This window comes from Zalophus californianus, chromosome 11 (assembly GCF_009762305.2).
Source record: "Zalophus californianus isolate mZalCal1 chromosome 11, mZalCal1.pri.v2, whole genome shotgun sequence".
Classification (NCBI taxonomy): Eukaryota; Metazoa; Chordata; class Mammalia; order Carnivora; family Otariidae; genus Zalophus; species Zalophus californianus.
The window spans coordinates 103,788,033-103,811,566 of NC_045605.1; the positions used below are offsets into that span (position 1 = coordinate 103,788,033).

Sequence of the window (23,534 nt, forward strand, 5' to 3'; positions counted from 1 at the left end):
CAAACTGTTGAGTGCTGAACAAACTCTGCACCACCATGCATCGCCCCCACAGCCCAGCACCGACATGCATGAGCGCACTGCCACGCCTTTGGCGGGCCACAAATGCTTCCCAACCCCATCTCCCTGGGGTCTCAGAGACCCTGAGCCGTCAGCAGAGCCACGGGGTCAGTCCAAGTTCCCCTCCGAGGCCAAAGCTTGATGCCCAAGCTGGGGAGGAGAGGCTCAGACTTCGAACTGACAAACTTGGTGGAGCGGGATGCTAGGCCTTGCAGAACAGGGGTAGAGGGGACAACAGGTGGATGGAGGACCCACTAGGCGGGCAAGGGTAAAGTGGGAGGCGGCAGCTGGTGTCAAATGACCATGAGGAGGCCACCCCCAGTGGGGAAGAGATCCACAAGGGACACCCCATCGTGCAGGGCTTCCAATGCCAGGCCAGTAACAGGGAGCAGTCCCCACAAGCCCCGGGGCCTGGGAGAAGTTTCTGGCTGGGAGAAGGCAGCGGGACCTGGCAGAGCCTGGCAGAGTCTTCCCCTCTGTCCAGGTAACAAAGTGCCTAGGTTGACTCCTCCGCTGCGGACCCGCCCGCTCTCTCCCACGGGCCAGCCCCGCCGGCCACCAGGGGGCGCTCACCTTCCTGCCGCACCAGGCCTTGCTGGATGTAGCGGATGTACGTGAAGAAGTTGCACACTGCGGTGATCTGGGGGCAGAAGCGGGGAGGCTGTGACAAGCCAGCCCTCACACTTGGGGTCTCCCCAAAAGCCAGGGCAGATCAGAGACCAGAGTGGGAAACCCCATGTCCCATCAGAGCCAGACAATGCTCCCTCAATTGAACAGGGCTGGGCTCTAAAATTCAATTCCCCGGGCGTCTGGGTGGCTCAGTCAGTTAAGCGTCTGCCTTCGGCTCAGGCCATGATCTCAGGGTCCTGGGATCGAGCCCCGAGTCGGGCTCCCCGCTCAATGGGAGAGTCTGCTTCTCCCTCTACCTCTGCCCCTTCCCCCTACTCCTGCCCTCTCTCTCTCTCCCCCTCATTCTCTAATAAAATCTTTAAAATATATATATAAATAAAATAAAATTTAATTACCAACGGTAGTATTAGTACTACTCCCAATAAAAACAGCAGCAGCAACTAACATTTGATCCAGCACATGCATCCAGTGAGGCAGACATGCTTATTATTCCCATTTTACACATGGGGAAAACAGAGACTCCAAGAACAAAGCTACCAGACAACAATTACAGAGCCCACAGAGACAGTAAGTGGCTGAACTGGAAGGTGAAACCAGGCGGCCTGCCCTTGAATCCACGCTCATCCTGAGGGGCCTGCCTGCTCTGCATGCTGGAGGCCCTGGCCAACCAGGCCTTGGCCCAGTGCTCTTGGTAATGCCAAGAGAGGCAGGGGGATCAGAAGCTGCTCACTGGGGCTGCCCTGGATCCCCAGGCCTGAAGCCCTCAGCCTGGCCTGAGGCCTGCTCCATGCCCTACGCTGGGCACCGCGGACGCCAAGTTGGCTCAGACGTGGGCCCTTCTACGAAGACTCTCCTACTGCAGAGAGGGTGCTGCTGGTACCCTGCCCAGGCCCCTTCCCCAGGCTGGGGCCCCTCTCCCCATGGCTGAGAGTGTTGGCCACTAAGGGCTCATGGGTGCCCCCTGTACCCCCTAGCCCGGCATACCACAGCCAGGGGGGTATGGCTGGGGGCTGGCTGGCATGCGGTGTAAAAAAGGCCAGCCCCTGGCCTCTGGGTGGAACCCACCCTGGGCTCCAGAGCCCCCATGGATCAGGTTGCAGCCAGACTCCAGCTGAGGCTACACCCCCCCAGTCTGCTTTCCTTAGTCCTCCTAAGAATGGCATAAAATCCTCATCTGAGGCTCCGCTTTTAGGGAACCCGGCCAGAGACAGGGCAGAAGGTGGCCGGCAGCCGTGCCCCAAAAGCACCTACTCAATGTCCAGCGCCCCGGGGGGAGGGACGCTAAGTGTGTGGGGGCCCACAGGGTCCAGAGTTCCGGGGGGGGGCTCAAACACACAGAAATCCTTGCCAGCCAGGAGGACAAAGTGGGTGCAGGGGGGTGGTGGCCCGGGCAAGCGTGAGAGAGGGGTGCCCCAGAGGGGACTAAGCTGGTGCGGCTCAGGAGGGACTGTGGTGAGGTGGCCAGTGGGCCCCCAAGGGAGGCTGGCGAGCGAGGAGAGGCAGGGAGCAGTGGGGTTCTCTCCCCAGGGCTGTCCTTTGGGGACGGAAACCTCTTCTCCCTACGGATGCCACATTCCGTGGTCTCTTCAGGGTGGGGACCACCTCCTAAACCTTCACACCATTCTCGTCTCCCATCCCGGCTCCGCCCAACGCAGAGACATGCAGGCCTTTGGAAGAAACAAAGTTCTACAGTGTTTTTTTTTTGTTTTTATATCTATCAATATGGTTTTGCTGGGCACAGAATGTCTGGTGAGGCTCCTTCTGTTGAGCCCTGGTGGGGATCGGACAAAGGCCCCTGGAGAGGGCTCTGGGCACAGAGGCACGGGGCAGAGGCTGCAGGGAAGGCGGACTGGGCTCAGAATGGGGAGGCCCCAGGTCCAGGTCACACACACCCCCCCCCTTTCTCAGGCACAGACTCTCCATCTGCAAATGGAGCTCAGCTCGCTGCTGTGGGATGTTTCGGGACAATACACTGGACACCCTGTGGAAGCTTGTCGGGACCAGACAAGCTGCCTGGCAGTGGGGCCATCTGTCCACCTTAGTCTCTATGAGCAGCCTCTAGTAGGTCAAGGGCAGGAGATGGTTCCTACCAAAGGGCCCAATTAGCAGTGTGCACCAAGCTTCAGAATCTTCTAACGCATTTTCTTTGGTTCCTTACAATCCTATGCACAGTCTGTGAGGGGACCGAGGAACGGGGCCACCCCGCCCTTATCCCCCAGCTTGGGGGGGTCCACTGACCCAGCCTGGGCCACTCGGCAGCTGAGGATGGAAGCTGGGATTCCCGGAGGCCTCGTGGCATCCACCGCTACCGTCAGGCCTCAGAACCTTCTCAAAACCCTGGGGCCAGAGCCTGAGCTGGGAGGCAGGAGCCTGGAAGTTTAACCTGAATTCTAACGTCACTCCCATGATTAGGGTTCGGCAAGCAAACACGTAGTACCTCAGTCCTTCACGCCCCCACCATCCCCCTCCCCCGCCCGGAGGGACCGAGTCCTGCCAACAGCCAGGTGAGCTCAGAAGAGGACCACTATCTCCAGAAAGCAGGCGGTCGGCCTACTCCTTGACTGCAGCTCCTGAGCCCCTGAGCAGAAGACCCAGCTAAGCTGTGCCCACTCCTGCCCCAGGGAGAGCATGAGAATGAATGGGGCTTGTTTTCAGCCACTAAGTTTATGGTAATTGGTTCTGCAGGAATGACAAACTAATTCACCAGGCTTGGCTGTGTGGCCTGAGTCAGTCTCCGTACCTCTCTGAGCCTGTGCCCTGTTCTGCAGATCAAGGTGGAGCTCCTAGGCTGGCCTAGGGTCCCAGCCCAGGGGGCCCCTAAGAAACCCAGTGACCCCCCCCCCCCCCGGATGACTCACCCTGGCCCGGGAGGACGGCGAGATGTAGTAGTGGCTCTCAGAGTCCCCAAGCCGGATTCGGTGGTGACAGGCACGAGCCAGCCCGCTTAGGGCACAGGTACTAGAGGAAGGCAGAGGGGGCCGTGGGGGCTGGCGGGGGCTCGCCCACCCAGCTCATGCAGGGAGGATGCAGCAGGCAGAAGAATACACCAAGGGAGGGAGAGGCAAGCGGACTTGGGGGTGCGGCCTGGCACCCTCTCCCTCGACCACCTTCCCCAGGAGCCGGGGGCCAGGCCAAGGAGAGGTCCCAGTCCCTGGGACAGACCTTTGCCCTAAGCTGGATCTCACCCCTACACCCCTCACCTTGCCCCTAGTGGGCAGGAGAGCCCAGTGCACCTCATGCCAGGTATCTTATCAAAGCTCCCCTCTCTGCAGGCCCTAAAAACGTACCCCCTACTTTACCGGGGCTCTCAGGCTCAGTCACGCCTTCCCCAACTAAACAGGAGTCCACTCCCTCCTCCACTTGGTCACCGAGTCCTCAGGCTAGGTCACGCCAGCAGGGCCTCTTGCTTGAATCCCCTTAGCTCTTCCAACTAGCCCTCTGCCTCATGTCTCCCCTTCTCCACAGTATAGCCAGGGGCTCCTCCAAAAGCCCACATGTAGCCCATCATCTTTCCCTGCTGCTTTCCTACTGCCCAGGAAGCCATTATGGAGACTCCGGAGCAGAGGAAGGTTAAGTAGGCTCCTGGGTTGCAGGACTTATCAGTGCCTTTGCTGCCTCCAGATTCACTGTGACTCTGATTGGACTTGGCAACCCTCTTTTTAGGAAACATCTCTTGATGATTTGGCCTAGTGGGTCAAAGCCCAAACCTCATTCAAGACCCTTTACACTCTGGCCCCAAACATCCTCTGTGGCCTCAGCCCTATCTCCCTAACCACCCCACCACTCTGCCCACAAACCCAGTGATGTTTCCATTAATACCCCGGCTTCTCATACCTTCACTCATTCTGTTCCCTCTGCCTGAAAGGCCCTTCCCTACTAGGCAAACTGCTATTCATCCTTCAAAACCTAGCTCAAATGTGCCCCTCTGTGCCAAGGCTCCCCCTGTGGGGCTTCCCTGGCAGGTCAAATCCTGGGCTGCCGAGGGAAAGTGCTCCCCACCTCTGCCCCTTGTTCCACCCTGGCTATCTGGTTGTGCTGCGAGCCCTGCTCGATGGCAGCTGAGTCGCAGGGACAAGATGCCAGGGCTGATTGGTTATTTATTAGCACAAGGACAGCCAACAGCTGACATCACTTACATGTCAGTCGGGGTCCAGAACCCATTGCGGGAGAGAGGAGCGGGGTGGGAGAGGGCTACCCGGCAGGCCAGCCAGGAAGAGGGAAACTCCAGCTCCCAGACTCCTGGTAGGGCCTGGGGATCTATGACTAGAGGCAGGAATTTGTGCCAAAGATGCCCCCTTGCCCTGCCTGATGTCAGCCACTGCGCCTCTGCACCCCTCCCCAGCCAGGCCTGTGTGCCCCACTCCCGCCCCCCTGCTTGGGTCCCGGGCCCCTGGCTACTGCCTGGGCAGAGCGTGGGGCTAGGGGTGGCTTTCCCAAGCGGGCAGCAAAGGATGAAGGGCGCTAAGCTTACTTGGTGCTGCCACACTCAACTGTGGCCACCTTCACGGTGGGCAGCGACTGCGAAGCCACCGGCTCAATGGTGAGTGTGTTGTCCTCCACCGCGGCCCGGACCAGTGCTGAGAGCTGCGACAAAGCAGGGCGGCAGGCCGGGGCAGTGAGGGGCTGGCCTCCAGCTGAGGGGCTATGCCCCGGGGCCGGCCGCCCTCTGCCCCGCCTCACCTCCTGCATGGTGAAGTCCAGACAGGGGCCCACGTCCTCCCGGTACACCCTTTCGAGGAAGGGGCAGGTCTTGTCCAGGGTGGGCGATTCTCGCCAGGCCTGGAACTCTGCGAACAGAGTTGTATCCACCTGTAGGGGAGGGTGAGCTGGATGGAGTGGTCAAGGCGCCAGGGGCGGCAGTGGGGGGAGCTGAAGATGGTGGGGAGCCAGGGAGGTTGTGGGGCAGGCCCAAGCCTGCCAGCGGGTCTGTCCCCAGTGGCCGAGCAGGGGACAGAGCTCCAAGGAAGAACTGCCTCCTTCTCTTTCTACCAAGGGCCTCAGAACTCAAACTTTCATAGCCAGGTGTGCTTTTAGCTTCCCGGCTCTACAAGGTTGCAGACTTGGGTCCAGGGTCTCGTCCTGAAGCCCCTCTCTGCCTCCTGGAGGAAGAAAAGCTGAAGATGGGCCCTGCAGGTACCCACCCCCCACCACCACCACCACACACACAGACATGCACACGGATGGAACACACACGGGGCTGCCTACTCGGGAGAGACGACTGGCTGGCCGCCCTGGGGCACATGCAGTGTGAGTGAGGCTGGGCGGGGGCAGAGGGGCGGCCCCTCTCCCCAGCCATTACCTGTCGGGAAAAGGAGAAAGAGGTAGCGGAGGTGGGGGCCGTGAGCGGCTCCCCAGACAGGAGCTGCCAGGCCGGCTCGTAGGTGAGGTGAACAGCTTTGCTGGGGACCACGCAGAGGAGCAGGGAGAGGAGGGGGGGCAGCCCAGGCTGGGGGGTGGGGCGGGGCAGACAGACAGATGACAGGTGCACAGAGACAGGAGGAAGGAGATGTTAGTATTCGGTCAGAAGCTGAGAACTCGGAAGTAGGGGGTGAGGCCTGGCCTGCGTCCCCTCTCTGGAAGCCCCAGAGACACAGGGCGGGACGGAGCTGGGGGCTCAGAGACCACAGGACCCCGAGTCCCATGTAGCCCTTGTAGGGCTCGCTGGGTGCGGCCCTGAGCTGAGCTTCTGACACCCAGGTCTTATCAGTCCCCATGGGCAGTGGGGGGCCCTTCTTGTATGAGGAAGCCGAGGCTCTGGCAGGCGCCTTCTCTTGCCCAAGGACCCACGGTCAAGGACATCACAGCCCGCTGCCCAGCCTGGACCAAATACCCTATATACCCAAGGTGGGGGGGAGGGAGACAGCCCCCAAAGGCTCTGCGTGTCTACGTACCAAGGCAGAGGGCGCTGAGGACCCTCGAATCCAGGGATGTCACGAGCTGGTCCTGGACCTCAGGGCTACGGGCATGCAGGGCCCAAGCAGCCTGTCCCCAGAGGCCCGGTAGTAGCCTCCTTAGGCCCAGGGAAGGTGTCTTCCCGAAGAGCTCCCCCATGCCCCCCACCCAGGCCAGGCCCTCAGGCCCCAGGCCAGCCTCAGGTGCCAGAATACCACCTACTGCTTGGAGGGGCACGGAGGGGCGACCAGGCCCTCACGGGACCCATGAGGTGTACACAGGGTACACGCAGAGGCTGAGGGCCAAAGCTCATTATCACAAAAAGGCTGCCCAGCCCTCCCAGACAGAGGATACAGAGGCCCGGGGATGGCAGGCCAGGCTCCAGGTCACATTGCGAGGTGTTAGGCCTCCCCACTGGGCCCCACTGCCTGGACGATGCTGGACATCGTCTCCCTTTCCTGTGCCCACTGCCTACCCGCCACCCCTCACCTCTTTGCCCTCCTTGTCCGGGGTGAGGGTATGTCCAGCCGCGGGGCACACCGCGGGGCAGAGGGTGCTGCTGGTGCTCTTATGACGCAAGTGGCCCTTGCGGGGTCCGGCCTTGGTGGGGCTCAGCAGCTGTGGGTGGAGCTCGCGGTTGGGAGAGGCTGGTGTGGATGTGAGGACCAGTGTCTTCAAGGCGCTCACCTCTGCCTGCAGCATGTCGATCTGGCCGGGATGAGGTGGCCATCAACCTCAGTCCAAGGCTAACGTTGGGGTGGCTGTCAACCGCCGGCCACCCCAGCTCAGGACAGCCCGTCCCGGTGGTGACTGGCACCTAACCCCCCCTGCTGCCCCTGGAACAGCCTTTGAGGTGGGGACTGAGACACCCATTTTACAGATGGGGAAACTGAGGCTCAGAGCGGACCCACGGCCTGCCTGGCGTCACACTGTACACCCGGGCTCTGTTGGATGCACCTGTCTGGGAGCTGGCCGGGCCTCACCTTGCCCCGCGCCTCCTTCAGCTGTTTTTCCGACGCGGCCTGCTTCATGTTGGCTTCCCGCACCATCTTGTGGGCTTCCTGGGGAGAAGGCAGGCTCTGCATGAGCGGTGAGGAGCCAGCGCGAACCCCAGCGGACCCACTGCCCAGCCGGTCCCCCAGCTGGCCGGCCCTGGTACCTCGAACAGGCTGGCCGTCAGCTCCTCTAGCTCCCGTTCTAGCTGCTCCCGCACCTTGGACAGCCGCTCACACTCCTCGTCCTTCAGCTTCAGCTCCTGGAGGGTTCCACGGGGGGGCGCTGTCAGCCCCACGGGGCCCCAGGCCTGGCACGGGGGCCGGGGCGGGGGCACCGGGCCCAATGATGGGGCTCCACTGCCGGGGCCCTCTTCCGCGGGCCTCTGAGCCCCCACCTCCCTTCCTCCGTCGCCCTACAGTTTAGGATGCATTTCCCACTTAGCGTGTAGCATGATGTCGAAACCCCAACTGTCAGCCTATTAGAGCTTAGAACGGGCGTTCAGAGAAGTCAAGACTTCTAAAAATCCTTCCAAAGTCACAAGAACTGGTTTCCCCTCTGTGCTTCCCTTGCGCCCAGCCCCGGCCTCCGTGCGGGTGCTGGGGGAGAGCCCACAGCGCCCCCAGGTGGGTCCCTTATCCCTGCTGTCCGCCCCCAACCCGCCGCCCTCCGAGCCCCACCTTCTGGGCTTTGTGCAGCTCCTCCTTCAGGAACTCCGAGCCCTTCTCCCGGATCTCCATGGAAGAGCTTCGCAGGCGCAACACGTCCAGTTGGGCGGCTGCAGGGCCCTCCTCCCCTCCAGGGGTCTCCGCCAGGCCTCTTGGGGACTCCCTGTGGCTTTTGCTGGGGCCCACACTCTTCCAGGGGACTGGGACAGCTTCGAGGGGCGGCGGGTGGCCCTCGTCTGGGTGGGGCTGGCTGCGGGGCAAACAGCAAATCCAGGGCGGGGTCCTGAGACCCAGATCTGAGCTGAGGGACCCACCCTGGGCCACATGCCTGCCACTCTGGGCCTGGTCGGGGCCCATCTGCAACACAGGGACACTACCCGTGAGGCTATCACTGGGTTGTCCCAAGGGCAGAAGGACCAAACACGGGGGTCTCCTGGGGGCCAGGACAGGACGCATTCATCTTTGTCAGCCACCCTCTCCAGCCCAGGGCCTAGGGCTGGGCTTGGCACACAGGAGGTGCTCAGTTTGGGTTTGTCCAGCAGGTGACTGTAAACACGTCAGTGCTGAGAATCTGAGTCTCCCTTTCTACAAAGCGGGGACATCCCCTTGGCCCTACCTCTAGGGTCACCGAATGGATCTGACGTACATAAAACCTTGGCACACAGGGGGCACCTGGGTGGCTCAGAGGGTTGAGCACCTGCCTTCGACTCAGATCATGATCCTGGGGTCCCGGGATCAAGCCCCGCATGGGGCTCCCTGCTCAGCAGGGAGTCTGCTTCTCCCTCTGACCCTCTTCCCACTCGCTCGTGCTCTCTATCTCTCATTCTCTCTCTCTCAAATAAATAAATAAAATCTTTAAAAAAAACAAAACAGCAAAAACCTTTGCACACAGGAAGTGCTTAAATGGGAACTGCCTTCCAGGCTACTGTTAATGCAAATGTTATGCAAGTTAAAACCCACTTAGGGTGGGCAGGAGAGGGAGGACCCAGCCAGGGCCCCACAGAGCTGAGGCAGGAAGATTCTGCCAAACAGCCCAGGTAGGGCAGACTGTCTTCCTGCTCCCTGAGCCTTGTGGGGAGCAGTCCCGGCTCTCCGCTGGTCTGCCCTGTGACCTCAGGCAAACAGCCCTCTGTGGGCCTCAGGACCCTTCTCTCCCTGAAGCTGAAGACCCTAGAGGTAGTGCCGCGGCCAGCAGCCTCCGTTCCCCACCTTGCCCCACCCAGCACCGTCCAGCCACACACCCCCACTTTGCAAGAGACCCTGCGGAGGGAGGGAGGCAGGAAGGGAGAAGGCTCGGCGGCCAGCGGTGGTTTGTGCCAAGACAGCACCTCTGGACTCGCTCACTCAGCAAAAGCTGGTGCTCCTGAGCCAGCAGCTTCGGAGCCGCGGTGGCTGGGCTGAGGGTGACGGGCTGGGCCTGGCCACTGATAACGGTGGGGAAGTGGAGGGGAGGGGGCTCCAAGGGGCCCACACAGGAGGGAGGAAAGACAAGGCCAAGGGGTCACGGGACTCAGGCTTACTGAGGGGCAAGTGTGAAAGGCAAGACTGGGGATCAGTCCCTCCTCCCTTGTCATCTGGACCCTGAGACGGTCACCAAGCAGCCTCTGAGCTTCGGTTCCCCCCCACCCCCGCCAGGTAACACAAAGGGACTGGGTACCCCGGGGAAGCCCAGCAACGAGCCCATTCCCAACCCTTCCCATGGCCCTGTCCCTGCGCCCGGCCCAGCCTGCCCTCTGCTTTGGAACTGGCCCAGAGTGGGCCTCATGGGTGCTTGGCTGGGTCCTGCCTGGCAGGGACCCAGGGCTCTGACAGACGAAGGGGGAAAACGCATCTGTCACTCCATCAGCAGTGATTATGCCAGACAGGGATCCTTCCTAATACCTTTGGGGGTGGGGGTCGTTGGCAAGGCGTCCCTGAGGTGTGAGCAGAGGCTGTGGCAGTGCCACGGCAGCCCTGGGCTGGGGTCTGCACCCAGGGGCCTCACACTGGCCAGATACCACCTGGGCCGCTCTCTGCATGTCCTCTCATTTATAGCTCTCAACAGCATTCGTGGGCCTGTCTCCGTCCCACAGATGAGGGACGGGGGTCTCAGAGGAGGGCAGAACTTGCCCAGGCCCGCCCACACGGCTGCTCGCTGGGTGGCAGTGCTGGATGGGCAGCCAGGGCTTGGGTCCAGGCCCGAAGCGCCCCGCTTCCGGCCAGTATGTGGGGGTGTGAGTGTGGAAATCAGTGCATCTGCTTCAGGATCAAGGGCTGCGAGGCCCTGGGGAGACTCCTCCAGGCCGACTGGGGAGACTCCTTCTTGGCTGCGGCAGGGAAATCGGACCCAATTCTGGCCCGACTGACTTCTCAGCTTCTGCTCGGGCCCAGAGACTGCCTCCCAGGAGGGCAGGCCAGGGCTGGGGGAGCTGTGGCTGAGAGCAGAGGCCAGAACCAGGCCAGGCCAGGGCCCACGCCAGGCTCCGAGCTGGGGTATGCACCAGCCCCTGGGAACGTCACTACAATTCTCTGAAGCTGCTTCCCACCTCCGGGATGGGGGTAAAACCCTGGAGGAGGTGTCCTAAGAACCAGGTGAAGAAGTCACGGGATACAGCATCAGGTAAAGACCGTGCCGTCTGCGGCCACATTGGCAAACACCCGCACTGCCTGCCCAGGCTCTGGGTCCCACGGCCGAAACCACAGGCCTCAGGGAGGTCTTCTGGCGGACAGTCTGGAGGCTTGGGGCCCAGGGCCATTTCCTCAGGTGAGAAAGGATGGTCCTTGTCACTCAGGCTTGACAGGGGCAACAGACCCCAACTCAGGGGCTGCAGGCCTCAAGAGGATGAGCAAGAACTGTGGGCCAAGGAGGGAGGTGACCAGCAGGGACGGCATGGGACACAGGGCAGGATCCCAGGTTTTAGACACCCGGCGCCGGGGGTCTCTTCCTCTGTAAGGACCACCCCAGACATCACCCACGCCCCTGTCGAGGAGAAAAAGACCTCCAGCCCCTCCCACGAGGGCCACCAGTGAGGTCACTTAATTCTCCTGTTGGTCCCAAGGGCATGGGCTGGGGTTACGGCTGGACTGTCCCCCATCATTTTCCCAACAGGCTCTCACTTCAGCCCACTGCTGGGAAGGACGGGGCCCAATTCTGCAGCCAGAGGAAACGGTGGCCCTCCACGTCCCGTCCCCTCCAGTGTAAAAGCCCAACTCAGAAACCCTGTGGCAGAAAGTGTGGGAAGAGCAGGGCCGCCTGGTAGTTACCAACTGCCCAACACCTGGGCCAGGGGTTCAGGAAGACGGGGTCTCCCTGTCCTGGGAGAGAAGCTTGAATCTGCAGGTCCTCCCCTCACACTTCAGGGCCGTGAGGCAACTCAGAAATTTCAGAGGAAGGAGGGACGCGAGGGACCCCAGACCCCACAGGTCCAGCCCAAGCCAGAATCCTCTATCTTCACACACTTCAGCATCCCAGACCAGGAGCGGGAAAGCCTGGATGTGAATGCCCATGGGGCTGGGGAACTCACTCCTTGGACAAGCATGGGCTACCATTTAAGTTCTTCTGCACCACACCCCCTCCCTGCCCCTCAGTCCAGGTCCAAGGCCCTCAGCTTAAACCTTCTCAGCCCCCATTCCCTGCAGAAACAGAGTCCAGAGTACAGGGAAGGCCTGTAGCAGGACCCAGGGCCACTGGGAAGAGGTCAGAGGCAGGAGACAGTAAGAGTCAAGGTCAGAGGAAAGTGGGAACATCCGACATCCCCCTTCCTGAAGCCGGCTTCGCTGTCTAGAGCCCATGACAGTTTAGACAGGAAAGGCCCCACTGGCTCACTTCCTCAGGAAACACACGGGGTTGGGGGGGCAGAGCAGAAACCGCAATGCTCACCCCCCAGGCCTGTCCTGGGGGGCCGGCAGGGCTTTCGTCCCCATCCATAAAAAAATGGCAAAATGAGAATGAGGACCCGTGGATTCTATGGGCCCCAGTCACCCAGCAACCCCCACTGGGCCAGAAGGGCCCGGCCAGGATCCATGCTCTTCCCATTTCCAGCCCAACCCGCCTGCCTTGAGGTCTCTCTGCCCTTCGATCTCTCCCCCTCCACTGACCAGCGCCCAGGTCACCTCTTTGAACCAAAGGTCCCGGTGCTAAGGGGCACGATGGGATCCTTGGAGAAGATGGAAGGGACTAGTTAGGGAAGCTCTGAAACAGGGGGAAGGAGAGGCGGGGAGGGCACGCTGGGAGCGCTCACCCTCTGCCCGGGGGGCCAACGGGGTGGCTGCAGCTGATCCGGTCTGCAGGGCAGTGCCACACACAAGGGCCCTGTTCAGACTCACGCCCCTGCACCCACAGGCCTTCTGGTAAGCCAGGAGAGCAGGGAGGCCGATGGCCAAGTGACTCCTCCCATCCAGGGGCCCCGGGGGCCCCAGGAAAGGTTTCCCCGCATCGGCTCCCCGCCAGGCCTGCAAGCCCAGCCAGGCGAAGCTGACAGAGAGGGGTTGCGGCGCCAGCTCCAAACCCTCAGGATGCCGCTGCAGGGAGATACGCTCCCCAGCCTGGTGGGCACAAGGAGGCGCCTGGTGTTCAGAGAGGGCTGGCGACCTGACCAGAACACACAGCAAAGCGGCGGCAGGGTGGGAACAGAACCCAGAGTCCCAGCTCTACTGCATCATGTGACCTGTCACCCAGAGAAATCCAGACGGGAGGCAAGGGGATGAATGGTGGTTTTGGAGAAGTGAGGGAGGATGCAGATGGGGTTTGAGGAAGTTGGAGCCAAGTCCCTGAGGGGGTGGCGGGGTGGGGGCGGGGATGGTGGGGCTTCCATCCAAGGCTGTTGCATAGGCCAGGCAGGTCCTGGCCTCGGAAGGGATGTGCAGAGGGGACAGAGACACAAGACTCTGAGGGGGGAATTGTGGCAGGAACCGGGGGCTAGAGAGGGTGACGGAGGGAAAAAAAAAAAAAAAGCAACAAAACTACAGTAATTAACTAACATAATGAAATGGTGCCCAGGACGGGAATAAGGAACTGGGAGGGGGTCTGTCGGGGAAGAGAAAAAGGGTCGCTGAGGTGTCTGGGGAGCGGCATGTCCTATATGGGTCTACAGGTGGCTGAGGGGAGGTACCGGGCCAGGGGGAGCGGCTGCAGGCTGAGCGTGCTCTGGGGGAGGGTAACAGAGGAGTCTAGCACCACAGAGCCAGCCTGGAGGTCTGAGGAGCAGCCATCACCAGGGTTGGAAGGGAGGGTTCCAGTAGGGGGTAACAGTGTCATATATGTCACACATGGGAACAGAGTATCAGGCATGCGAGCCGAGCAGGACCCTGGGGGGAGGGGGGTTGGAAGCAGATGACTCTGGACCACTGCAGCAAGGGGGACGCAGGTGTGTGCCTTGTAGAACATGGAGCAGGGGGCGGAGAAGGTCAGGAACAGCCACAGAAGGCAGGGAGGTTGGAACACCTGAATCAGGTGGATTGGGTCAAGCAAGCCTTTCCTCACCATAGCCCCAGGGCCACCAGTCCAGCCCAGCCCTGCCAGGGAATCCAGCCCTGCAGTCTCCCCGGGGAGCCAGCACAAGGCCCGGGACGGTGGGGGCTCACTCTGTGCTGGGGCGGAGCAGGGCGCACAGCACCTGCCTCACATCCGCCTGCTCAGTCCTAGAAGGATCTGACACCTCGAAAAGCCAACACATACAGAGTGAGCACCTATCATGTGCTACGCACCCCATCAGCAGCCCCCAATCCACCCAATCTGCATGACTGCACAGATTTTGGCAGCAACATCCCTGAGCTCCCTTCTGACCACATTCTAATTCATTCTGCTCCCCATCCCCCACCACCCTATTGGGCACAAATCTTGGGCAGACTGGCGGAGAGTCTACAACAAGCAGGATTCTAATGAGTCTGAGCTCCTCACACATGTGCAGAGTAAGGAACAGCAGGAGGTATATATACCTCCACCTGCTGAGGGGGCCGGGTAGGTAGGTAGATCAAGGAAGGCTTCCAGAAAGCAGCAGCTGGGAAAGGTGCACAACCGCTTCCCAGGCAGGAGGCCTACCTTCTTCCATATTTTAGATGAAGTATGAGCCTACAGACCCCTATGACTTAGGCCCAACAGGCAGGAGCTTGCAAATCCAAGCCCCTTCCGGTAATTAAAACCCAGAGCAGTTAGGTGACCTGCTCCAAGATCACACAGCACGTCTGCAGCCCTGGGGCTCCCCAGCATCTTGCTTGTTCAAAAGACACAGTCCTCCATCCCTGGGAGGGTGGGGGAATCTCATTTCATTCCTGAGCAGTCCATCAGAGCCTGGCCCTCCCTAGAAACAGGTAATATTAGCCCCATCTATCAGACAGGGAAACTGAGACCAGGGGAGAAAACTCGCCCAGAACTCAATTTTTGGCCTTTGCTGACCAAGCCCCAAGTGCCCAGCATGGTGTCAGTTGCAGATACCCGACCGAGATGCCACCATCACCCCATCTCAGAGCAAGCTTGGCACCCAAGACTATGGACATGAGAAACTATGGGGGATGGGGAGGGGAGCATCCCAATTTTGGGGGAGCTGCCTCTGGGTTCAGAGTTCAGGGCTCCTGCTCAAGGAGTCCCAAGGAAGAGGGCCCACCTGAGCTCCTGCAGAGTCCTGCCACTGCCACCCACCCCAGGGGAGCAGCCCTGGGGCCAGGGCCAAGGGGGTGAACTGGCACCAGGGCCTAGCCATTAACTGCAACCATCCCTCACCTACAGATGAGGAAAGAAACCCCAGAGACCCTGACAACTTAGCCAGGGCCACTGATCCCAGAGTCTTCATACTCTAGAATAAAGGGCCCAAATATACACCTACCCAGACTGTCCTGAGCCCCTGGGGGCCGCAAGCCCAAGCAGCTCAGTTAGACTTACATGGACAAGTGTGACCCCAAGCAGGGTCCCTTCTGGCTCCTGCTGGGGTCTGGGTGAACTCCTAGGACACCAGGCCCCCAGTGGATTCTGGCAGCTTGGCCCCTGATCTTTCAATTCCTGCCTCTAATACCCGGGTTGGGGGGATCCATAAAAATGCAGTGCTCAAGGTAACCCCCAAACTCTGCCTCTCACTCCCAGGTGTCCAGCTCCCCCTTCTGTCCCTCACGCTTTCCATCTGCATTTATAAAGCACCTGCTAGGTGCTCTGTACCTAGCTAGGCCCTGGGGTTAGGCTAGGCCTTGGGGGTCTAAATGTACATGCAAGAAGTGAGTTATAGGGCACCTGGGTGGCTCAGTTAGTTAAGCGTCTGTCTTCGGCTCAGGTCATGGTCCCAGGATCATAGGATCGAGCCCCAGCATCGGCATGGAGTTCCCTGCCCAGCGGGGAGTCTGCTTAGCTCCCTGCCCAGTGGGGAGTCTGCTTCTCTCTCTCCCTCTACTCTCTGCTTATGCTATCTCTCTCTCTCAAATAAATAAATGAAATCTTAAAAAAAGAAAGAAAAAGAAAGAAAAAGAAAAAAGAAAAAAGAAAGAAAGAAAGAAAGAAGGAAGGAAGGAAAGAAAGAAAGAAAGAAAGAAAGAAAGAAATGAGTTATGCTGAGGATCATGTGGGGGTCAGCTTGGCAGCCCAGTTTACCCAGAAGCCTCTTGGGAATATGGCAGGGAGGTTGGACTGGGTGGGGGGCGGGGGTCTTCTCCAGGACCCTGAGTCTTTTTGACACTGTCCTTAAAGAGAGCATCTATCTACTGATGGCTCCCAGCCCTGTCTGGCTCTGGCCTAGATGCCTCCAGGGAAGGGCACTCTGGGCACGGATCAGCCTGCAGCTCTCCACCCCACAACCTGCTCATTCCGCCCAGAGACCCAGAGAAATGAGGCCATACTCTCAAGATCACATAGTAACTCAATGACAGTTTTGCCTGGGTGCCCCCAACATATGGGGTCACAAGCTTCTTCCAGACTGGGATGCCTCTTAAACACAGCCCCAGGCAGGATTGTGCTAACCCCACCAGGTCCCATACAACACTTTCTCCCTGAACTCATTCATCTTCAGGGGTGGGGGTGGGGGGTGGAGGAGGGTACTTTTCCAAAGAACACGTGCTCTGCTTCACCTTTCCACCCTTTAAGAGGCATGCCTCTCCACACCTCACCCCTACCAGGAGCCCTTTCTCTCAGCACCCCCTGCTGGGGACAAAGCCCCACTACCCCCTAGCATCTCAGCCCAAGCTTTGCTAGGAGCCATGGAGTCAAGTGGACCCAGCCTGCATCAGAAACCCCTCCAGCCTGCCAGCCCCCCCAGAGGCTGTCCCTCACTCCCCAGCTCTGGCTAGGAAAGAGTCCTGTCCGGGACCCCCCCAGGTGGTCCAGTTCTTTACAGGACTACAACCCACCCCACTCTGGCCACAGCTCTTCCAGGACCTGGCCTTCCCAGGCCGTGGGGAGGAGGAAGTGTTTGCCCAAGTCCCTGAGAAGACCACAGCCTTCCTGGACGAACATGGCAGGGAACCCACACCAGGTCGGCCAAGGGACAGGGATCACCCCTGAGGGGCAATAAACAGTTACAGGGACTGGGGACGCTACGCCAGGACCCAGGGCTCTACTGCCCTCCTTCAGACTGCGGGGAGGTCCCACCCCACACCTCTGAGCCGGGCTGGATCCAGGAGCCCCACACAGAGGTTCATCAACTTACTAGCGACCTTGGCAGAGACCCAGCCCCCTTTCCCAATTGCACTGCTTTCCAAGGGTTCATCCAGGTTGGGGGGGGCGCTCCTCCAGTGCGTACCCCAGACTTACTCTGGCTTGCAAGCGCCCCCCGCCCCCGCCGCCCGCCCCCTTCTCACTCGCGCTCCAGATGAGCTAGGAGTCGGCGCCGTCCTGCCGGGAAGGTCCCCACCCACAGAGAACCCCCGACCCCTCCCCGCGGGGCGTCCTTCCACCTACGCCGCGAGTTGGCTCGCGCGTCCCGGCGCTGCGGGGCGTCCCTTCGCCGCGGGCCGGGTGCACACGCGGCAGGGACCCTCAGCCCTGGAGGCCGCCGCGGCCCGAGCCCGCGCGGTGCGGCGAGCGCGCACGGACCTACCCGCTCCACATCCCGGCGCCGCGGCGAGCTCCCTGCACCGGCCCGCGCCGCGTCCCCGCCCGCCGCCTGTCAGTCCCTCCGCGGCCACCCCCCCGCCCCGGCGGGTCACGTGGCCGAGGGGGTGGTCCGAGGACACGTGCCCGGCCCCGCCCCTCCGCCGCCCGCCAGCCCCGGGATCGTGCGCCGGCGGGAGCTGGGGAGGAGCCGGCGGCCGGCGCGTCCTGCGGTCAGCGCCGCGCTCCGCCGCCCGCGGCTGACTCGTCTCGGATTCCCCGGCGCGGCGCGGGCCCTCGGCCACCGCTGCTCGAGAACCTTGGCGGACGGTCTCTTGGAGCCCGCCGACACCCACCCGCTGGCCAGCACCCCCCTTCCCTGGGCTCCCTGCTCTGTGCCCGTTCTTGGGCAACGTCCTGCTGGTTGGGAAAGGGGCTAGACCCCAAAACAAGTTTTCTCGGGTTTAACTCTGAGCGCTTATCCCAAGGGAAGACCCCTCCCTTTGGCCCAAGTCTTCAACCCCAGCCGTCCCCCAGCCCCACACCACCCCCACCCCGCAAAGGGGCCTTCCCCTCTTGTTTGGAACACTCCCTGACCATCTCTTCCCTTCTTTTGCCCAGCATCTACTGTCTGGGGGAATGCACCCCCACCCTGCACACCTGTCTGGATTTAGGTCCTCTGCAAAACCTTTTCCTGCATCCCAGACCACTGGTCTTCCTGTCCCGCTATCCTTCCGCCCCTTTGTCACCGGTCCTGAGCCCTGACTCAGACTGGCCTCAACTTCAGCCTGCAGCTGGATCCAGTGAGAGTATAGTTCTTCTCTCCTGCCAGGGACCCTGGCTCCCACCCTCTGTGTCTAGAGAGGCCTAGGAGGCCAGGAGGAAGGAAGGTGCTTCCCTTCCAGATGCTATCAGAACTCAGGACACTACTCTTCTGAGCCCACAGAGCTAGGACCCCAGGCTTGAATTTGTCAGATCTTCACTGGGGACACACATTTCTTTCATTCATCCGTTCATTCGTTCATTCATTCATTCATTCATCCATCCATCCATCCCTTCTGAGCACTAACTGTGAACCATACAAGGGCTGAGATCCAAAGGGAAACTGCATAGACACATGCTCTGTCATTCGGGGCTCCAATATGGTAGGGAGACATACTCACAAGGACCTCCACTTCCAGGGCCGCTGCCCAGGGCACACTCTACTAAGTGCACGGTGTCTTTGTCACAAATAGAAAATGGTACTGCCTTCCTAGATGGGGACAGCCCATGTCAAGGTACAGGACTGGGTGAGTGGAGGGCAGGCTGGATTTCATGCCTTGCTTGCTCACTCCCTTGGCTGGCGTCTTGTGCAGTAAACAACCTGGGCAGCCCACTGTGACATCCCTTCTGACTTACCAGAATCATTCTGCCCAGACCTCCAATGCCCTTCACTCTGCAGGGTAACTCTTTCTAAGACTGTGGTTTCCCAAGGGCAGAAACCATCTCCTTCTCAGTGCAGTGTTTCTATGCCTACCCCAGCCTAGTCCAGGGTCTGGCCCAAAGCAGATGTCACCATGTTTGTTGACTTGAATCCTACACCAAGTAAATCTTGAGCAACTGCTGTCTTCCTGGCCCTTGCTCTGTTCATTATTTAGGAGAAGGGGGAAAAGACACAAAAGGGGCTCAGGACAGGGCCCTTACCCTCCAAGACTTCACAAGCCTGAGCAGGAGATAAGACTGGTCCAAGTCATGGTAACCCAGACTGGTGGGAGATAAGGCATGGAGGTGGTGTCAGCCCAGGCTAAGGCCCCAGAGCAAGAGCCCTTAGCAGGACAGGGTAGCACCAGTGGGCTTAAGTGAGGCCTCCAAGGACAAATGTGGGGTCACGACTCTGCGAGCACTGATACCCGAATTACTACCTAAAAATACCACATCAGGGGCGCCTGGGTGGCTCAGTTGGTTAAGCAACTGCCTTCGGCTCAGGTCATGATCCTGGAGTCCCGGGATCGAGCCCCGCATCGGGCTTCCTGCTCAGCAGGGAGTCTGCTTCTCCCTCTGACCCTCCCCCCTCTCATGTGCTCGCGCTCTCTCTCTCTCTCTCTCTCTCATTCTGTCTCAAATAAATAAATAAAAAATCTTTAAAAATACCACATCATCCATGCATCCAGTGACCTTCGATTGCCAAGCCTCACTAGCTTCTTCCACAGTACAGTGAGCTCTGCTCCTCAGCCAAAAAGGATTGGGCTCAGAGAAGTTCAGGAACCTACCTGATGTCACACAGCCAGGGGTGGTGGGGGTGTGACCCCTTACATCAGTTTTCTGAAAAGACAGCCCAGAAACTAGAGAACTCACTAGAAGCCGCAACTGTGTGCAGTCAGGCAAAAAGGGGAGCCTACTAGGGGTCTGGCCAGCAGGTGTGGAGGAAGAAGTAAAAGGTCAAGACCTCAAACGACTGCCCTTCGCCCGTCTCCCCACCATCCCCATCCCCGCCTGGCAGCCTTGACCACAGAGCCTCGGCTGGAAGCAGATGAGGAGCAGGAAACGGCCAGCCTGGTTGATCCAGGCCCCAATTCTGACTTAGGTCTCTCCTCCCATCCAAGTACTAACCAGGCCCAACCCTGCTTAGCTTCCGAGATCAGACGAGATCGGGCGCGTTCAGGGTGGTGTGGCCGCAGACTGACAGGTCTCTCCTCAGCTCTCTGCGTGACCCAGGATGTTTGTCTTGCCCTCTCTGAGCCTCAGATTCTATGTCTATCCAACCACCAAGTTAGACAATCAGGGTGACGCATTGGCACTGACCTTGTAAGAGGCTCATGAAATTCCCCGGAGTTCCATGCCAGTCCCCTGTCAGGAGCCTGGCTTCTGCCTCCCTCCTCCCCCAGTGCCCCTACAGAATGGCAAGATTTCCCTCCCTCCCCTTCGTGACCGTGACCGAGGTCACTGGCTCACCTGTCTGTGTCCCAGGTCTCCTCTCCCAAGTTCCTCTCGAGTGCAGGGCCCAGAACTGATGGGGCGTAGCGGACAGCCCCTGAGCTCAGCGCCAGGAACACAGGGCATGTTCCTCGGGCAGGACACCTGGTGTGCTCCTTGGGGTCATCCATGCCAGGGCCAGCCTGAGGGTCCCTCTGGAGACTGCCAGGCAGGCAGGTGGCAGAAGCCTTCCCCCTCCCCTCCTCCCGCCCTCCCCAGGCTGAGCCTCACGCTAACCTTTGCTATCTCTGAAGAGCAGGGCCTGGGACGAAGGGCCCTCCCAGCAGGCCTCTATCTCTTGAAACCCCATAATTATTAACTCCTGTGGCTCAGCGGGCAGCAGAAGGCACTGGGGGCCCTGCTTCCTGGGCTCTGGGCCAGGAAAGGTGAGACTCCCTGAAGGGTCGTGGGAGTTGTCCTCTGCATGCCCAAGGCCCAGCTTCCACTACGGCCCAAAGGAGGAGCCACCTAACCCCTCCCTGCCCAGGTTGGCAAGTTGGAAAGACCCGTCCAGCCCAGGCTCTATCACTAGTTGGTTGTGTGGCTTTGGGCAAGGACCCCCGCCTGCCCCACATCCCATCCTTGGTCTCAATATCCCTTTTAAAACTTGTAACCACCAACAAAAAAGCACAACTCAGTGCAGCAGTTAAGAACCCAGGCCCGGTGTCCGAGAGGCTGGATTCAACCCCATCCCAGACTATGAGCCTTTGGGCATGTTAGTCTCTCTGTGCCTCTGTTTCCCCAACCATAATACGGAATCTCACTCCCTAAGGCACACCAGGCCAGCTGCTACTGCCCAGACATGCTCTATACCACCCCTTTGCTCACACAATGCCCTTGGCAGCACATCCTACCTCCTGCTGATAATTTCTCTTTTGCTTCTTACCTCCCCCTCCACCAGGAAGCCTTCCCCCGTGGATTGCTTTCCTGAGGGTGAAGCCCTCGGGCACATGCCCACCTTGTGTCATGACAAGTAGAACCGTCGGACACCCCCACAAGAACCGAGTGACCCCGTGGGCAGAGGCTGGCCCGCGCTTACCCCCAAATCCTCAGTACCCCCTTGTCCGGGACATGGTCAGCCTCGGCCCAGTGGAATGGTTTGAAGGTTCCACCCTATCTCATTTGGCTTGAAGTCTAATCCTAGTTCTGGTCCCTGGCTGTGTGACCTTGGCAAGTCACTTCACCTCTCTCGGACTCATTTCCCTCATCTGTGAAATGGGAACAGTTGTCCCCAGGGCAGTTGTGAACATCACAGCAGGCAACATCTGTGAAGGGTCTGCCACACTCGAAATGAGAATGTCCTCCGCCTTTCTCCCTCGCCTCCCCTCTTCTTTCCTGTCAGCCTCTGACTGCCCGCGGGGGAGAAGCTTCCAGTTCCTGACTAGCAGGCACACCCCGCCAGCCCTGCCCTGCGGATAACAATATCTCCCACTCAGGCTTTGGGCTTCGAAACTCTCAGCTTAATGCAAACCAGATGCTGGCCTTGCCTTTCCTGGCAGTGAATTTTCCATGGCCTGCTCCCACCCCCTTCCTGTTTTTGCTCCTCATTGATACCCTGCTCAATTCTCCCGTGCCCCCACCTTCCTCTGCGGGGCAACCTCTGGGCCCACCTGGAAACAATTAATGGAAAACAGGAAGTATGAAAAGGGGAGAGGGCCCCCCCATCACCCCAACATGGCAGGAGGGGAAGGAGCTCAGCCCGGCTGACAACAGGGTGTATGAGAGCGAGCTCCCCCCCCTCCCCGGGCCAAGCACCAGCCTTCCCTCGGGGAGGAAACTGAGTCAGAGTTGCTCTGGGGACTGTACAGAAAAAAATTGCTACTCTCTGGACATTTAGGCAGAGCTGGGGTTTCATGGGGAGCTATAAGGGTCTTCTGTCCTTGGCTGTGACTTAGAAAAATCAGAGCCAGAAGAGGCCCAAGTCCCTCCTGCTGCAGATGAAGAAACTGAGCCTTGGAAGCTCGTCCAGGGTCACCAGTGAGTCACAGCCAAGAGGCAGCCAGGCCTGGGACTGCTTGCCAGTAACCGCGGCTCCCCGAAGTGACTTCCGGGGCTTGCTGTCCCGGCGGCATTCCCACTGCCCATCCCCCACAGCACGGCCGCGGGGCACTGGGCGCCGTCAGTCACGAGGATGCTCACAAGGCCACCCGCAGCACCTGGCCAGGCAGACCAGGATCTTCCCCCGTGGGGCGGGCCCTGGGAAGGGAGGCCTGGGGCAAGCCCGGGAGTGTGGCTGTTGTGCGCTCTTCCTTTAGCCTCAGCCCCCTGAACCCCCTCAGGGCATCCTTGTGGGGACGCCCCCATCCCCGTGAAAGCAACAGCGCAAGGGCTCCCTGAGAAGGGAGGCCGCCCCTCCCTCCGCCAGCTGTGCCGAGTGTTTGGACAACTGGGTGGAATGTTTTGCAGCTACAGTCCTCCCTGGATCCCTGAGCTCGGATTTCAAGAGGGGCGGGGCAAGGACGCTGGCTCCAGGGAGAGGGAAAGAGGCTTGAGAGGTCAAATATGAGTCTGGAGCCCATGTTCCCCCCCCCCGCCCCGCCCCAATGCCCCCCTACCCCCCACAACTCCCTGCCCAGGGCCTGAGGAAGACCACTGGCCGCCCAGCCCCGGGGTGGTGGGGAGCGGGAATCCGGCTCAGGCCCCTGGGAGGACAGGACAGAGGGTGGAGGCAGCCAGATGGCGTCAGAGATTTGGTGGGGCCAACCTGGTGAAGTCAGGCCCTGGAGACAGTCTGGGCTCGGGGAGGGGCGGGGCCCAGGACTGCACTCTGAGAACATTAAGTTTGCTAGCTAAGATTCCACAGCGGAGATCGGTCCATCTACCACCATCTCCATTTTACAGATAGAACAACTGGGGTCCAGAGGGAGTGGGAGAGCACCCCAGGTGACACAGCATGCTGGCTGTAGAGCTGGGCTAGAACCCAGGGCTCCAGATCCTAAGCTCGTTCTTCTCATTATTCAGGCTGATCACGCGCCCCAGCCAGTGAATCATCATCCTTGCTCTTCCTCAGAAGACATAGACAAAATAACCTATGTAGGTGGGGTACTCCGGCTTCACAAAGAGAATGCCAGACACTAAGCTCGCTGCCAGCCTCTAAGAGCGCTAACCCACTTGTGGACAAGGGTTCCGGAAGCCCGGATAGCCAGGATTTCTGCCCCGTCTCTGAGTCTGGGGCCAGAGCTCACCCAGATTCCCCCACACAGCTGCTCAGGTCTCCCAGAGCCCCTTGAAAAAGGCTGAGTAGACACACACGTTCTACACCCAACTGTATGGAAGACAGTTTGAGCCTCAGTTTACCCACCTTAAAATTGAGAGGATTGTCTTGGCCCTACTTGACTCACCACCATATTGTGGGG

The 23,534-nt window shown here is 60.0% G+C and overlaps 1 protein-coding gene across 13 annotated transcripts in view; it reads right to left on the minus strand.

Moving 5' to 3' along the window:
* The window catches only part of RAB3IL1 (RAB3A interacting protein like 1), a 42,598-nt gene that overhangs the window by 1,259 nt on the left and 17,805 nt on the right, over positions 1 to 23,534 (minus strand). For 3 of the 13 annotated variants that reach the window (XM_027581459.2, XM_027581457.2, XM_027581456.2), the window contains 9 exons: positions 8,253 to 8,490; positions 7,739 to 7,834; positions 7,563 to 7,658; positions 7,069 to 7,287; positions 5,987 to 6,133; positions 5,368 to 5,496; positions 5,159 to 5,271; positions 3,546 to 3,645; positions 631 to 697 (listed from right to left, as the gene is read on the minus strand). In XM_027581459.2, the coding sequence (XP_027437260.1) occupies positions 631 to 697; positions 3,546 to 3,645; positions 5,159 to 5,271; positions 5,368 to 5,496; positions 5,987 to 6,133; positions 7,069 to 7,287; positions 7,563 to 7,658; positions 7,739 to 7,834; positions 8,253 to 8,490 (1,205 nt within the window). Of the gene's footprint in view, positions 1 to 630; positions 698 to 3,545; positions 3,735 to 5,158; positions 5,272 to 5,367; positions 5,497 to 5,986; positions 6,134 to 6,578; positions 6,670 to 7,068; positions 7,288 to 7,562; positions 7,659 to 7,738; positions 7,835 to 8,252; positions 8,491 to 17,233; positions 17,320 to 23,534 lie in introns of those variants that run through there. The other 10 variants (XM_027581460.2, XM_027581458.2, XM_027581463.2 and 7 more) reach the window with 10 other exon arrangements.